Below are 16,093 nucleotides of genomic sequence, written 5' to 3'. Positions count from 1 at the left end.
TAACATAATTTGAAGTTGACAGACATGGTAAAGGCTGCATCACACATTCAGAAAGTACATTCATTGCGGGTCTATGTCACATCATTGAATGCTCTAAATGTTGAATGCCTCTTGATCAAACCCTATTTGTTGAAACTTCATCCATCGAATGATCGTTCCAGTGAAACTGCTTCCTACGGTAAGTAAAAAGTTGGCCAACCTACTGACTGCAACAAAAACAGCATTTTAAAATGTACCCTGGTGGGGGCTGTGCTCTCCACACCCCCCCTAACTAAATATACCAACTCTGAGATCGCACACCAGTGGGGAAATGGGCAAATTCCTGATAATAGCCCACTGGTTACTTTCCTTGAGAAAAAGTTAGCTGAAATGATCGTTCGACAGATGTAGACTTTGTCAAAAAGGGTTTGATGAAGAGGTGTTCGACATTTACAGCATTCGACCCCACTCATTGCAGGTATAAGTTGTCACAATTGGCCAGTGTCCCAAAAGCAGATGAATTCAGGTTCATTTTATAAATGCTGTTTAAGATTTTTTTAATGTTTGAATGGTTCTAATGTTTTTGTATCTAATTTTAGCTGATTCTATACATTCTATGGTCCTATTTTTTTGCCTATGGCTAGTTTGAATCGAGGTCTGTTCAAAGTGATTGTATTTGTCTGGCTGTTCTTGACGGAATAGTTTTTGATTTCTAATCTGGAGTAATCTTTTTATTGGTGGGCAGTATAAGAATTTAGTAAGTATGCAGCTCTGCATGTGATTGGCCGCACATTCAATTTTAGTTATTAGGACATTTTTGGATAATGGTATGTGTGACTTTGAGGAGAGTAAGTGAAAGAATCTGTAGAAAAGTTTTATTTGTGATAAATACCTTGCTGGATATTTTATCCATATGTGCAGTAAAGTTTAATAAACAGTTGAGTGTTACCCCAGGGTATTTTTGTTCTGTAACATTAGCTATAATGTTTCTTTCCTTTTAGGTCTCTTATGACTAAGATGGGGGATTGAGGCCAATTTCTTTGAAGTGGAGAGTATTGTATCAGTTTTAGGACTATAAGAATTTATTATAATGACACCAGTTGCAGACTGCATGAAACTGACTGTGTGTCTTTCTGGAGTATTTTGTGGGACTTGTGAGCTTTAATTGGTAATAGGTCATCAACATAGATGACCATTTTATCATTAGGCAGGCCATGTGTCATGTTATTTTTGAAAAGGGAGAATAATAAAGGCCCACTTACTTATATTACATTCATTATAACATTACATGTTAATACTTCTTAAAATATATTTGGTCTTAATGACTTGTGATATAATATTCCTACTACGACACCTGTAAAGAAAAATACTGTGCAAACCAAAACAAAATGCTGTTTTTACAACTTCATTTCACTGGACATTTTCATCACTTTCTGTCTCTCTATGCAAAAATGTCTTGTTTAAATTATTGACATGTGACTGTTAGACACAGTACTTAGATTACTTAACTGATAACATTAACATGCATTTTTTTGTTTTTGCTTTGTTATCCTTTTGGTAGATGACATTTCAGTTCTCAAGTGTCAATTGCCTGAGGCTCAGCTCCCTGAGATTCCGATCAGCTTCACAGGAAATAATTGTTGGAAAGATGTCCTGACACCGATGCCCATTTTGGGGTGCTTACTCTCTTCTTTGAGTTTTTGAGTTGGTGCGATTGTGGAGTTGGTATAGGGTGGAGTGCAGAAGGTCTTGTCACCCTGCAAAAAACTTACATTTTGTTTTGGGTTTTTTGGCAGTTCTTTTCAAGGATAAGAATTCTATGTTTCCAACTGTCGGGGGTTTCGTCTTAAATGACTCGTAGTGGAAACTTCTGCTTTAGCAGAAGTTACTTCACATATGAGTTCCATGCTTTCAGAGTTGCATACAAGTTAGTCTTTACAAAACTCACTTTAGTGACTTAATTCACAGGAAAATAAAATGGGTCTTTGTCTGGCACATGTATGCCCTTTAATCTTTTCATCTTTATGCACAAGATGAAAGACTACTTTTATTTTTTATATTTTTTTAGTTTTTTTGTGCTACAGTGGTCTGAACCAACTTTTACAAATACTGCAAATGCACAATATGTTGATTGCTGCCACTTTCTTCAACAGCGTAATTATTTTGTACTGGTCAATTAGTCAACATTAACCCCTAGTCAGGAGTCATTCTTTTCAGAAAGTAGTCCTAACAGCATTTTACCTATACCTGGTAATAGTACAATTAAGTCACAAGAACATTGTGCAGATCTGAATTTTTTAATCTTCCATGCACAATCTTTGGAATTAGTTTTTCTTACCTTTCAGTAAGCCATTGTTTGTTTATAAATGCAATTTTATTCTATGCCTGTGATTCTTGAATAGGGACTTACAGCTAGTAGCTCTATCAACAATTTACTTAGGTAAACAGAAAATACTAGACTGGTAATATGCAAGAGAATTAGGACAGCTACACTTTCTAACTTCCTGACAGGCCTGGCACAGCAAGCAAATATTTACTTGGCATCACGTCAGCAGTTTTACTACTCAGCCAAAATAAATTTGGCCATAGACAATGTCATTTTCATAAGTACAGAAAGACACACCAGGGGTGTGCATTGTTCTCATGCAAACCTAATGGACTGGCCACACTTGGCCATTGATTTTGAGAGTCACAGTGCTACTGTGATCAAGCATCAGATCAGTTTGATGCACAACCTGTTATTCCTTATTGTTTACCTGAACCAACTGGGCAAATGTAATATAATGAATGACTTGACAGTACTGAGCCTGACAGACCTAGCAATTATGAACAAAACAAATACTGGGATATGAATGGTGGTATATAACATGGACTTCCACTCCATTCATAGATTAACACTGAACACAATAGGATCTGTTTAGCCTATATTTTGCTTAAAGTTGATCAAGCAATTTTGCCTTTCTTGGATGGTGGTGCTAAATGTCACATGCAATGAATATTACCATTTTCCATCCTACTTTGCTGTATGTCATTGCTGAAGTTGCTTTGCAGTTGTCAGCATATCTTATATGTCACTATTCTCCACTTAATGCCAACACAAATTGCTTAATATCTGTTAGTATTGTAGGGCAAAAACATTACTGGGGTCCCTCAAACCAAACAGCTACAGTAGGTTCAGTTGCTGGCAGCTTATTTGGTAGTCAGCAGGTCACTTAAAGGACAACAATGGGATTCTAATATTAAACGCTCAACTTCTCTGTCTTTTTTCTCCCTATTCATTGTCCCTGCTATGAATAAACATCAATGCAGCATTTAAAATATTTTAAATTGACTGTTTCTCTCCACTAAAACAGTACCTTACTGTACTATGGTGGTTTCACTTTCAAAAAACTTTTGTACTGCCCTGCTGCAGTCTCCAATTCACTGATGTCATCAAGGCCACTGAATACAGGTAGTTTTCTGGCCATTTCCCTCCCCAAACTGACCCATGCTGTGATGTCACTTCTCCCTAGTCCTTCCCCTACCCATACAGAAAGTAAAGGCTAGAACAAGGAAACAGTACATGAGACAAGTCTCCTGATGTGAGTCATCAATCACAACAGGTAACTTCTCAAATTATCCTTATCACTTTGACAGCTATGGGAGTTAGGTGTGAAGGGGGATAGGAGATAAGTCAAAGTAATACAATTCAGGCTTCACAAAAGGCTGCAGTTTAACCATTCTAAAAAGAACCAGCAGTAAAAAGCATTTTGAAAGTCTGTTTTGTTGCATTTGCACCGTTTGTCTTTTAAGTAGTCATTGAATGGCATGAAATGTTGCTTAAAACTGACTGAAGGACAGCAGTGTATGCATGTAAAATCAATGCAGTGACAGGAGCTTTAGGAAGAAAGAGGCCTGCGTGATGTAATTTTTTACAGACAAGCACTGCATTGTGGGATACATAGAGGCAAACTAAACAATCAGAATGACTTCAAGATGCCAGTCCCATGTGGTCAGACTCAGAAATTATGTATAAAAATATTTAAAAACCTGGAAATAGTCCCAAAGTGGTGTTAAAATGTAGTAAACACAAACCATGATGAAATAAACATATTTCTTGAGTCTGTGGGTAGAGTTCTCCTTTAAGGGAATGCCTGCCTCATTGATCACATAAACTTAGTACAAGCATCAGAAACTTATTAATAGGCAGGTATACTGGCTGTTGGAGGAATCACAGGAGCACCAACACAAACATACACTCTGTTGCATATATAACACTAGAGCCAAATCAAATCAAGGCTAAATGGGGCCCTAGGCAGGGTAATAGATTGGGCCCCACCCCATAACACACACACACACACACACACACACACACACACACACACACACACACACACACACACACACACATACACACACACACACACACACACACACACACACACACACACACACACACACACACACACCTACTTCTTACACACACACACACACACACACACACACACACACACACACACACACACACACACACACACACACACACACACACACACACACACCTACCTACTTATTACACACATACACACACAAACACACAGCTACCTACCTACTTCTTAGACACACCCCTACCTACCTACCACTTAAATAAAAACAGAAATATACACCTACCTCTCACTTGTCTGTTCATAGTCCACATTTGAAATACCTTCTGGCATTCAAATTCTGTGTGTGCGGAAGATGAAGAAAAAGATGTAAACAACAGGTCACACAGATGCAGTAGATGGAAACAGGTCACACAAATCTGTTGCATTGTGTGAACACACGCAAAGGGTGTTTTTCTTAAAGAAGAACGCCCTTAAAAAAAAACTTTTTTTTCTAATTAAAAAAACAAATCTTCCTGCCAGCAGCTCCCATCCCAGCCAGCGGGGGCCCTCTCCCAGCCAGTGGGCCCTAGGCGACTGCCTTGGTCGCCTAATGCTAGATCTGGCTCTGCATAACACTAAGGGATTCTCAAACACTCTTTGAAAAAAATACATGAAAGGACAATTTAGGGACACACACCACCAAAATGGATCATGTAATTGATCCTAGACAAAAAAGAAACTTCATTATGAGCATCATGAACAACACCAGACTTCTGTGTGCTGCCAGGTGTGAGATCCCTGACCATACAGAGCTTATTCAGCCCTCTGTCAGTGCTTACACCAACCTGAATTAAGAAGGCTAGCATACCCGTCTGAGTGTCTGATCTCTGTTTAATTTGTTGAGACATCCCCTGCCCCGGGTAGTGAGAAATTATCACCCCACCACTTTCAGAAGGCAATTCACTTACTGCTAAAGACTTGACCTAATATTCCATTCTTACACCTTCCAAATCTGGTTGGGTGTACTTCCACTTTATCAATACCTGGGACTTTGTCAGAATATCCAATAATAAGTCACTATCTCACAGATTAGCACAAACACTTTCCTAGAAGTGACTAGGAGGAATATATTGCCAAAAACATTTCTGTTATTCAAAACCTGCCAATAAACTACTACAGACCTTTTTGTTCATTGATGGGCTTGGAGTCAGTTTATTTTAAAGCTGGCAGATGCAAGTGCAGACCTCCTCAATAATATACAGTATACGTGTGTATGTGTGTGTCTGTTTTGGATGTGAGTACTACACTCATACAAAATTAAGATATTCAGAACTATTCATGTTTCATTCCTTTTCGGAGACAGTTCTGATAAATATGAGTTCTGATGTCTGTAGGACCTGTAGCATCCACCAGTGGGGTATAATAAATGTTGGCTGCCCAACCTTTTCTCATAGGGTAGGAGCCTTCACTGGCCACTAGACTGTATCTCAGTACATCAGATTAATCCCTCAAGGCCCAAACATGTATTTGTAGTATCACTGTGCTGTCACGTTTTCATACCTACACTTTCATTAATGATGTAATGATAAAACTGAAAAGCTAGCCATGTTTCTTACATTGGTAGGAAAACATTTGTAGTTTATTGTACTTACCAGCTGTGACCTGTGTCCAGGATGAGATTCTGAATCATCTCGCAGGTGATTGGCTCTCACTTTCTCTAGCTCATCCGGACCTGAAGCAGAGTACAGCACTGCATCTTTCACAAAAATACTGACTGCACGGCATATAAAGGAGGCAAACAAGTGGATGTGGATGTAGTTCCTGGTGCAATAAAGACGCCTGAAACAATGCAATGCTTTTCATCAGTTACAGACCCTGTACTGGACTATGGTACAGCATATAAAGCATTTAATCACCACTGCTCAAACAACTTTAAATTCCTAAAATGAAAGTAGAGTGTACACTGTGTGTATCCCCAGCATAACATCAAGCCTAATCCATGAGACACAGAAAAGACAATTGTAAGAAGGGGAATGAATGATACATCCATATGAAGACAACAGGGCAAGACTGATGGCAACTCTCTGTCTGTCTAGTCTACCTCAGTTATGCATCTAGTATCCTGTTGCTGCCCCTCCTCTCACAATTTTCCAGTAATTTTATGATCTATTGAAAGAAACATATGTTTTGCTCCATACTGCTTAGTCCAGCAGTCAATTTCATTTATCTGTCATGCTCTCAGACACAGTCATTTCTAATGTCCAACGTACAGTTTAATCCTTCAGTATAAAATTCATGATGGTTCCTACTTCCATCATAGTTCCATGAATATTCCCATTAATGATTTTTAGGCCCACATCATATCTTCCTTTTTGTTTCTATCTCCTGCAGAAAACAGCCCCAATCCTTCCCGCTTCTGTTCATATAACTACCTTTCCAGTGCTTTTACTATGATTGCAGCCTCCCCCTGTACATGCTTTAGCATCTCAGCTTCCTTTTTCCTACATGGTCTACCAAACTGGACATAGTGTTTTAGCTGAGTCTCAACATGCTCTTACAGGCCAGGAAAATTACTTCCTTTTTCCTGACTTCTCTACTTCTGGGGGCACAGCCCAGTATTCTGTTGTACTTAGCTGTTGCTTTTTGAAAGAATTGATATTACTGTAGAATACTGGAATGCGCTGGAAACAAATGGAAGAAACTGTAATGGGACTGGAGTGAATGTCTTTATATGTTAATTACCTAGAACTGTTCTGAACAGGTGCAGTCTCTCTCCTTTATGGGCAAAATCTTCTTATACTTTCTGAATGAAGTCTGCACATGCTGGAGTTCAGTTAAGAATGCTTTATTATGCACAGTGAAGGTAGATGTCAACAGTATCCAAATACTGTTTCCAATAACAGTGCTGATAAACTGAAACAGTCTTCTGCACTCATATTCATATTTCTTTTATAGTTGAAATAATCCTCTGCATTCATATTTTACCTGATGAATAGTATAATCAATATTCTGAAAAGCTGGATATTTGACCTGATGTCTGCACTCATAGCTGAATGTCTGTACTGCCTTCTGAAAACTGCACTGCCATGACGTTCTGCATATCAGTCCAAACAAACTAATTTAACTGTGTCTGCAGTATTTCCTAATAATACCAAAACCCTGTAAATGTCTACACATCTCTTTAGCCTTGGTTTCTAAGCCTTGTAGCATAAAACAAATGTGTTTGTACTCATATGTGCAGCACATTCTGTTATTATCAGTATTCTTCAATGAAGGTTATTTTCACTGACTGAAAGAGCATTCACTGAAAACTGTATGCAAACTGTGAAGCCTGCTTTAATATGGCTGCATTTCCGGAATTATGCAAAGTGAATACTGTATCTTTGTACATTTAAATGACATTTGACCTAACAACTCCTCCTGAAGATACCTGAACACACACATGTATCTTAATTAAATATAAAATGAAGACACAGGCCTAACCTTACATTTTAGGCCTATGCAAGGTCTATTACCCAATCTCCTTATATTTACCCAACTTTCAGTAGCCCAGAAGATAATACATCGACCTGAGAAATGTCCAGCTCTATAAAACCTACTTAAAACCGAATCCAACACAAGATAACTCAGATCCTCTGATAAGCTCCTTCTACAAGTTACCAGGTCTAATAACTTCCATGGTGACTCTCTATATGCCAATAATATCTCCAGGTTATGGAACACGACCCCACAGCGAATACTATCAACTGCTAACCCTCATATATTTAAAACACTTCTCAAGTCTCACCTATCCAAATCATGGCTCTGCTCCTGTCTTAAACCCAGCTGAATATTAATACTATCTATTAATACTGTTTATTAATACTATCTATAGTCCTAATTTCTATCGGACTCATCTAATACTTAGCTACTTTTCATACTAAGATATGTTCATCTTTTACTCTCTCTCTCTCCCATAATCATTTTAATCCTTTCTTCTACTCAGTAACTCAGAGTTATAACTTTTCTTTTGTCACTACTTAATCATATACTACCATTTAACGCTCCCTTTGTCTACTTTTTAACCAAATAAGTTATCAACTTCCTAAAATATACTGACTTACACCTATCTAATATTAACTCTTCTTATTGTATTGCTCTATTATATTGTACTGTGTGAATTTTTGTATGTATAACCTATGTGTGAATTAGCTTATTATTGCAATCTGCCATTTTTTTATATATTTTATTAATATTTTACTTCAAATATCTGTATATTTTATATGATACTTGTGATGCCCGTGCACTGGCCCAGCAATCAATGAGCCTCAATCCTCACCACTAACACCAGTGAGGGGCGTCCATATAGGGAAAGGATAATAAATACACACATAGTAAAGTACAATTTCCCTTAAGAGCACACAGAGATCAAAGTCAGTCTGGAGCTGTTTTTTTTCCCTTTCTCTCCAGGTCCCCAATAAGACTCCCCCACTGGCACAGCTATAGGGTCCAGATCTCAGCCTAGTGGGCAAGCTAAAATCTCCAGCACTTTCTCTGTCCAACCAGTACTTCATGTCCCTGCCCATGTAGCTGACACACACACACACACACACACACACACACACACACACACACACACACACACACACACACACACACACACACACACACAGACACACACACACACACACACACACACACACACTTTGAGATAAGAATTATAATCAACCACACAGACACTCCTGGGGAAGGCTGGCACGGGTTCTCCAGCTGTGCCCCTTTTACCCAGACTATACAGTAGTGCCACTTGCCACCATCCACTAATATTTATCAGCCACTAAAAGGCCCTTATGAAATGGTGTCCAATTATACTGTGCAATATTATTATCCAAATGGTAAGTGTGACTGGACAGCAAGGCTATTGGAGTGGCTTTGTACAATATCACTAAATACGTGCAATGTACTCTTTGAGCTTAAATTATCTCTACACAAAACAGCCACAGTTGAAATGTTTAACAATATTTAATAATAAATAATAAAAACACAAGACAGTACTTCTTACTACACAGTGCTAGTCAAGAGTTCAGGGATCACAGAGAAATACTTAAAATAAAACAGCAGAAAAGTTCTGACATCAATATAGAAAAAAAAAAACTAATCTAATATTCCTAGTTCCTAGATATATCTAAGAGAAAGCAGAGTTCTAAAATAAACTTACATATAGAACACAGGCAGAGCGCTGGTGAGTTGGATGTTCTCAAGACAAATGCTAAATGCCCTCATTCTTTCTGTCCTTAAATTGGTAACACAGTACCACTGATTCATTTCAGATTATATCATTTCTTACTGGTTCCCAGGCTAACAGAAACTCAGAGGTTAACAGCCCTTTTGATCTTCCAGCTGAACAGGAAGCCAAAACAATAAAATAAATTATTCATGCAAATTCTAGCAATTAACTCTGGTCTCAAAACAACAGCCAGAATTCCTTCATCCAGACATCTCATCTCAGAGTCCTGAGATCAAAGACAGTCATGAAATGCTTGACTTATCAAATTTCTTACAGCACAGTGCACTGCTGTTACATTTTTTTCAGTTCAACATCCAATACAGTCTTTTCACATTTAAGAGAACAAGCCTGTGGCTTACATTAATATTTACAAATGACAGAATTATTTACAAAATTCTATCTAGCTAGGCTGGCAGCCTTTACATATCTTCACATATCTTCCCCCCGGAGAAGTCAAGCTAGTTTTTTGAGTGACCCTTGAGAAATGTTGCTTGAGAGGGTTACATCTATCTAAGTATACCTCACCCCATTCCCTGTCTTGACAGCCCATCTGCATTGGCACTGCGAACCCCACTGCACTGCTGCACTGACATATGATATGCTTGCCACCCTAGGCTCCATCTTAGCAACTTGGCATTTTGCTGGCTGGCTCTGTGTAACCATGTTAGGGGATTGTGATCTGTCACTACAGTGACTTTTTTTCCATACAAATAAGGCTGAAGTTTCTGCAGTGCCCACACTATGGATAGACATTCCTTTTCTACAGCTGCATAGCATTCCTCCCTGGGTTGGAGCCAATGACTGAGATGAACCACTGGGTGATCTTCTCCCTTTGAAGAAATCTGGCTATGTACAGCCCCCACCCTATGGTTCAAAGCATCCACCTGCAAAACAAATTATTTGCTGTAATCTGGACTGGCTATCACAGGGGGTCCACCCAAAGATTATTTAAGCTTCTGGAATGCCTGCTAACATGCTGGGGTCCACACTACCTTATCTGGCCTGTTTTTCCTTGTCAGGTCTGTGAGGGGAGCAGCTATGGTACTATAACTGGGGGCAAACTTTCTGTAGTACTCTGCTGTCCCTAGGAATGCTCCCACCTGCTTTTTAGTAACAGGTGCAAGCCATGCCTGAATGGCTTTTACTTTGGCAGGTTCTAGCCTGATCTTACCACTCCCCACTCTATGTCCCAGGTAGGAGACCTCTGCCATACCCACCTGACATTTGCTGGGCTTAATGGTCAACCCTGCCCTCTGTAGTCTGCCCAGCACCTCCCTGACATGCTGAAGGTGCTCTTGCCAGGAATGGCTGTAGATGGCAATATCATCTAGGTAAGCAAAGGCAAACCCTCCTGCTCCTTTTAGGATTTGACCTACCAGCCTCTGGAAAGTTGCTGGGGCATTTGTCATCCCAAAGGGCATCTTTGTGAACTCATACAAGCCAAAAGGAGTCATAAAGGCTGACCCCTCTCTAGGACTGGGAGTCAAGGGCACCTGCCAGTAACCCTTGGTAAGAGCAATGGTTGTAAGATACTTAGTACCAGCCATCTGTCCTAGGCATGGGGTAAGCATCTGACTCTGTGTGACTATTTAATTTCCTGTAGACCACATAGAACCTGGTGCTGCCATCTTTCTTTAGCACCAGCACCACTGGAGAGGCCCAGGGACTGTTGGACTCTTGAATTACCCCTAGTTCCAACATCTCCTGTATCTCTTCCCACAGAATCTGTTTGACTTGCTCAAGCAGGGGCCTGCCTAATAGGTCTTCGGGGTCCTGTATCCACCTGGGTGTACCCTGGTTTCCCAGTGAACATGTCCCCAAACTCCTGTAATACTGCTCGGATTTTTTGAACCTGGGTAGGAGATAGCTACTGGGACATTGCTACCCCTTTCACTGAGGAGTCAGTCTGAGCCTCACTGAGGAGATCAGCCACCAGCTGTCTCTCAGACTCCTCCTGACATCCACTGCAGATGCTCAGCACAAGGGCCTCCCTATCATGGTAAGGTTTCATCATGTTAACATGGTACAATTTGTGCCCCTGCCTCCTGCCTAGCAGTTCCACCATGTAGTTAACATCATTTACCTTTCTTACCACCTTGTAGGGTCCCTCCCAAAGCTGCTTGCAGCTTGTTGTGTCTGACAGGAATGAGAACCATTACCTGCTGCCCTACAGCATACTCTCTGTCTCGAGCATTCCTGTCATATCATACCTTTTTCTGTTGTTGGGCTTCTGCCAGGTTCTCCTGGGCCAAGCCCATGAGTTCCTTGAGCCTTGTCCCGAGGTTTAGGACATATGCCACAACAGACTCCTTGTGAGATTCACACTCACCTTCCCACTCATCTTGAATTAAATCTAGAGGTCCCCTCATCCTATGCCCATACACCAACTCAAAGGGTAAAAAAACTGTGGATTCCTGGGGAACCTCTCTGTAAGCAAACAACAGATGGGGCAAATATTTGTCCCACTCCCTCTTAAACTAGTCTGCAAATGCCCGTAGCATGAACTTGAGTGTAGAGTTAACCTCTAAACAAGACCATTCGTCTGGGGATGATAGGGAGTGGTCTTCAGGTGCTTCACCCCACAGTACTTCCACAGACAAGCCAGCAGGTCTGGCATGAAATTGGCACCTATGTCAGTCAGTATTTCTTTTAGGAAACCTACCCTGCTGAAAATCTCTAACAAAGCATTTGCTACCTTTTCTGCCTCAATGGAGGACAATGCCACTGCCTCAGGGTATCATGTAGCATAATCCATTACCACTAGGATACACTTTTTCCCTGTGGAACTTGGGGTACTCAGAGGCCCCACAATATCTATAGCTACCCTCTGAAATGTCTCCTCAATCACAGGCAGGGGCATCAAAGGAGCTCTCATCTTGTCTCCTGCCTTGCCTACCTTTTGGCACTGCTCACAGGTCCTGCAGTACCCTGTTACATCTCTGTAAATTCCAGGCCAATAGACGTTTTTCATAATTTGCCACTTTGTATGTTTTATGCCCATATGACCTGCAAAGGGAATATCATGGGCTATGGCTAGAAGTGCCAGATAGTAGGCTCTAGGCACTACCAACTGCTGTACCCTCTCTCCTTCTAGCCCTCCCTCAGGAGTCCACTCTCTATACAGTAACCCTTTGTCCCAGTATACAGATTCCCCCTTCCCTTGAGAATCAGGTCCCTCACTAGCTACCTCTCTCAGGCCTTGTAATGTACAGTCTGAGAGCTGAGTCTGTCTCAACTATCTCTTTGTAACCATCTCCAGCTTCCTTCCACAGGAAGTCTGATATTCTCTGACAGCAGTGCTTCACTGTCAGCCTGGGTACTACTACTCACCTCTACCCTTGCAGTCACTCTGTCCAAGGGAATATCAATACCCACAAGCAGCTGTGGCTTACATTCAGTCTCACCGCTGCAGCGTAGCTTCCTCCCTGAAGTAACCATCTCACCAGTCCTAGCTGCAAGTATGCAGTCTGTCTGGGTCTCCCCAAGGGTACCAGACCCAAATGCTTGTCTCAAAGCTTGACTGCGTGTAACTGCACTAGCACATGGTACTGCCTCATCCAAATCCTTCCCTATCAGGACATCTGAAGGATGGCAGTTCACTACCCTTGTTGTCTTGAGACAACCTACTATTGGCATTTTGTCTTTCCCACTTACTGGCTCCCTCACCTTTTGTTACCCATCTTGCCTCTGTGGGCATCTGTATGCCACATGGCCCCACTGGTTGCATTCAAAACATTTAACCCTAGGTCCTGGACATGTACCTGGACTAGTGGCATCCCCTACTACTGGCAGATTTTGTTGGGGCAGTCTGTGCTGTCCACCATGGGTTCCTTTAGACCGATGAGCAGTACTGGGGGCCCCTTTCCTGTGCAGGGATGCCTTGCTTGCTAGGTATATGTCTCCCTTCTTCCCCAACTCATCTGTAGTGGCACATCGTCTATCAGCTAACCAGATCCCAATGTCTTCAGACAAGGTGCTAAGGGGTTGTTCCCCCACCAAAAGGTCTGTCAGCCCTTCAAAAGTGGTGACCTGATATCCACTCACCCACCTATGAAAATAAGTGCTCAGTTCAGCAACATATTCACACACACTTTCATCTGCCTTGCGTCTATGCTCACGAAACTTTTTTCTATACGTTTCAGGTGTTAGCTTAAAAAATTCTAGCAAGCAGTTCTTAAGAGTAGTATAATCAAAACCTTCCTGATCAGAAATTTTAGACAACACAGTTACAGCTTTACCATGGAGTAAGGAGGTCAGGAACCGTACCCAGAGCCTTTGGTCAACATCATACTGTTTACAAACCCTCTCAAACATGAATGAAACTATCAGAATTATCTCCCTGTAAACTGCGGAAGAATTTAATGACCTTTTGTGCTTCTGGGGTCCGGTTACTCCCTTCCCCATTACTTCCATGACTCTGGCGAAGAGTCAGCATCTCTCTTTCGTGCTGCCTCTGCCTTTCTTTTTCCTCAGCTTCCAGGTGTAGCAGTCTCTCATTCTCCTCAGCCTGCAAACTTCACAGTTTCTCATTGTCCTCACTCTCTAGATGCCTCAGTCTCTCAGCTGCTTCTATTTCCAAACACCTGGCCTCCAACTCAAGTCTCTTTAGCTCCAGGTGGATTTTTAAGTCCTCTGCAGAAAGGTTGTGATGTCCATTCTGTGAGTGGGGTACATCTCCACTGCCAGTCTGATCATCCTCCTGGTTGCTGTTTTCTGATGCAGCTGTGACCAAGGCTGCAATCACATCTGTCTTAGCCCGGTTTCCATGCACCAGTCCTTTAGCCTGGCACATCTCACCTAACTGGCTCCTTGTCAGCTTTCCATACTCCTCTGCTGACATGTTTGCCTGCTCTCCCTGACTAACTAAGCTAACAAAAGAAATAAAACAATTGTGATCTGAACTCTGAGTATTCACTGCATGACTGATTTAGAGTACAAAAGCACCTTCAGTGATCACTGTACAAAAGCTACAGGAATTCACACTACTCACACCAATACAAGCCAATAAGTATGTGCCAACCAATTAATATGTGGTGTGGATATCCCATTAATGCCAAACAATTAATGTATGATGCTTATGCACTGGCCCAGCAATCAAGGAGCCTCAATCCTCACCACTAACACCAGTGAGGGGTGACCATATAGGATATAGGGAAATGATAATAAATACACACACAGTAAAGTACAATTTCCCTTAAGAGCACACAGAGATCACAGTCAGTCTGGGGCTGGTTTCTCCCTTTCTCTCCAGGTCTCCAATAAGACTCCCCACTGGCACAGCTATAGGGTCCAGATCTCAGCCTAGTGGGCAAGCTAAAACCTCCAGCAACCTCTCTGTCCAACCATTGCTTCATGTCCCTGCCCAAGTAGCTGACACACACACACACACACACACACACACACACACACACACACACACACACACACACACACACACACACACACACACACACACACACACACACACACACTTTGAGATAAGAGTTATATACAACCACACAGACACTCCTGGGGAAGGCTGGCACAGGTTCTCCAACTGTGCCCCTTTTACCCAGACTATACAGTAGTACCACTTGCCACGACCCACTAATATTTATCAGCTACTAAAAGGCCCTTATGAAAGGGTGTCCAATTATACTGTGGAATATTGTTATCCAAATGGTAAGTGTGACTGAACAGCAAGGCTATTGGAGCGGCTTTATACAATATCACTAAATACATGCAATGTACTCTTAGAGCTTAAATTATCTCTACACAAAACAGCCACAGTTGAAAGGTTTAACAATATTTAATAAATAATAAAAACACAAGACAATACTTCTTACTACACAGTGCTAGTCAAGAGTTCAGGGACCACAGAGAAATACTTAAAATAATATAGTAGAAACTTTCTGACATCAATACAGAAAAAACTAACCTAATCTTCCTAGTTCCTAGCTATATTTAAGAGAAAACACAGTTCTAAAATAAACTTACATATAGAACACAGGCAGAGTGCGGGTGAGTTGGATGTTCTCAAGAGAAATGCTAAATGCCCTCTTTCTTTCTGTCCTTAAATTGATAACACAGTGCCACTGATTCATTTCAGACTACATCATTTCTTTCTGGTTCCCAGGCTAACAGCTTAATAGCCCTTTTGATCTTGCAGCTGGTCAGAAAGCCAGAGCAATAAAAGAAATTATCCATGCAAATTCAAGAAATTAACTCTGGTCTCAAAACAATAGCCAGAATTCCTTCATCCAGACATCATGGATCTGAGCCCTGAGATCAAAGACAGTCATGAAATGCTTGACTTATCAGCTCTCTTACAGCAGAGTGCACTGTTGTTACATTTTTTTCAGTTCAACATCCAATACAGTCTTTTCACATTTAAGAGAACAAGCCTGTGGCTTACATTAATATTTACAAATGACAAAATTATCTGCAAAATTCTATCTAGCTAGGCTGACAGCTTTTACATATCTTCACAATACTGTTTGAATATAAAGTATGATTGTAATGT

The 16,093-nt window shown here is 41.0% G+C and overlaps 1 protein-coding gene across 1 annotated transcript in view; it reads right to left on the bottom strand.

Moving 5' to 3' along the window:
- LOC122788034 (parathyroid hormone/parathyroid hormone-related peptide receptor-like) overlaps positions 1–16,093 on the bottom strand; it is a 916,427-nt gene that overhangs the window by 307,457 nt on the left and 592,877 nt on the right. Inside the window, exon 8 of the mRNA XM_044054954.1 lies at positions 5,978–6,164. Within this exon, the coding sequence (XP_043910889.1) occupies positions 5,978–6,164 (187 nt within the window). The remainder of the gene's footprint in view (positions 1–5,977; positions 6,165–16,093) is intronic.

This window comes from Protopterus annectens, chromosome 13.part0, assembly GCF_019279795.1.
Source record: "Protopterus annectens isolate FY-2018-M chromosome 13.part0, PAN1.0, whole genome shotgun sequence".
Classification (NCBI taxonomy): Eukaryota; Metazoa; Chordata; order Ceratodontiformes; family Protopteridae; genus Protopterus; species Protopterus annectens.
This window is presented reverse-complemented; position numbering and strand designations above follow the sequence as displayed.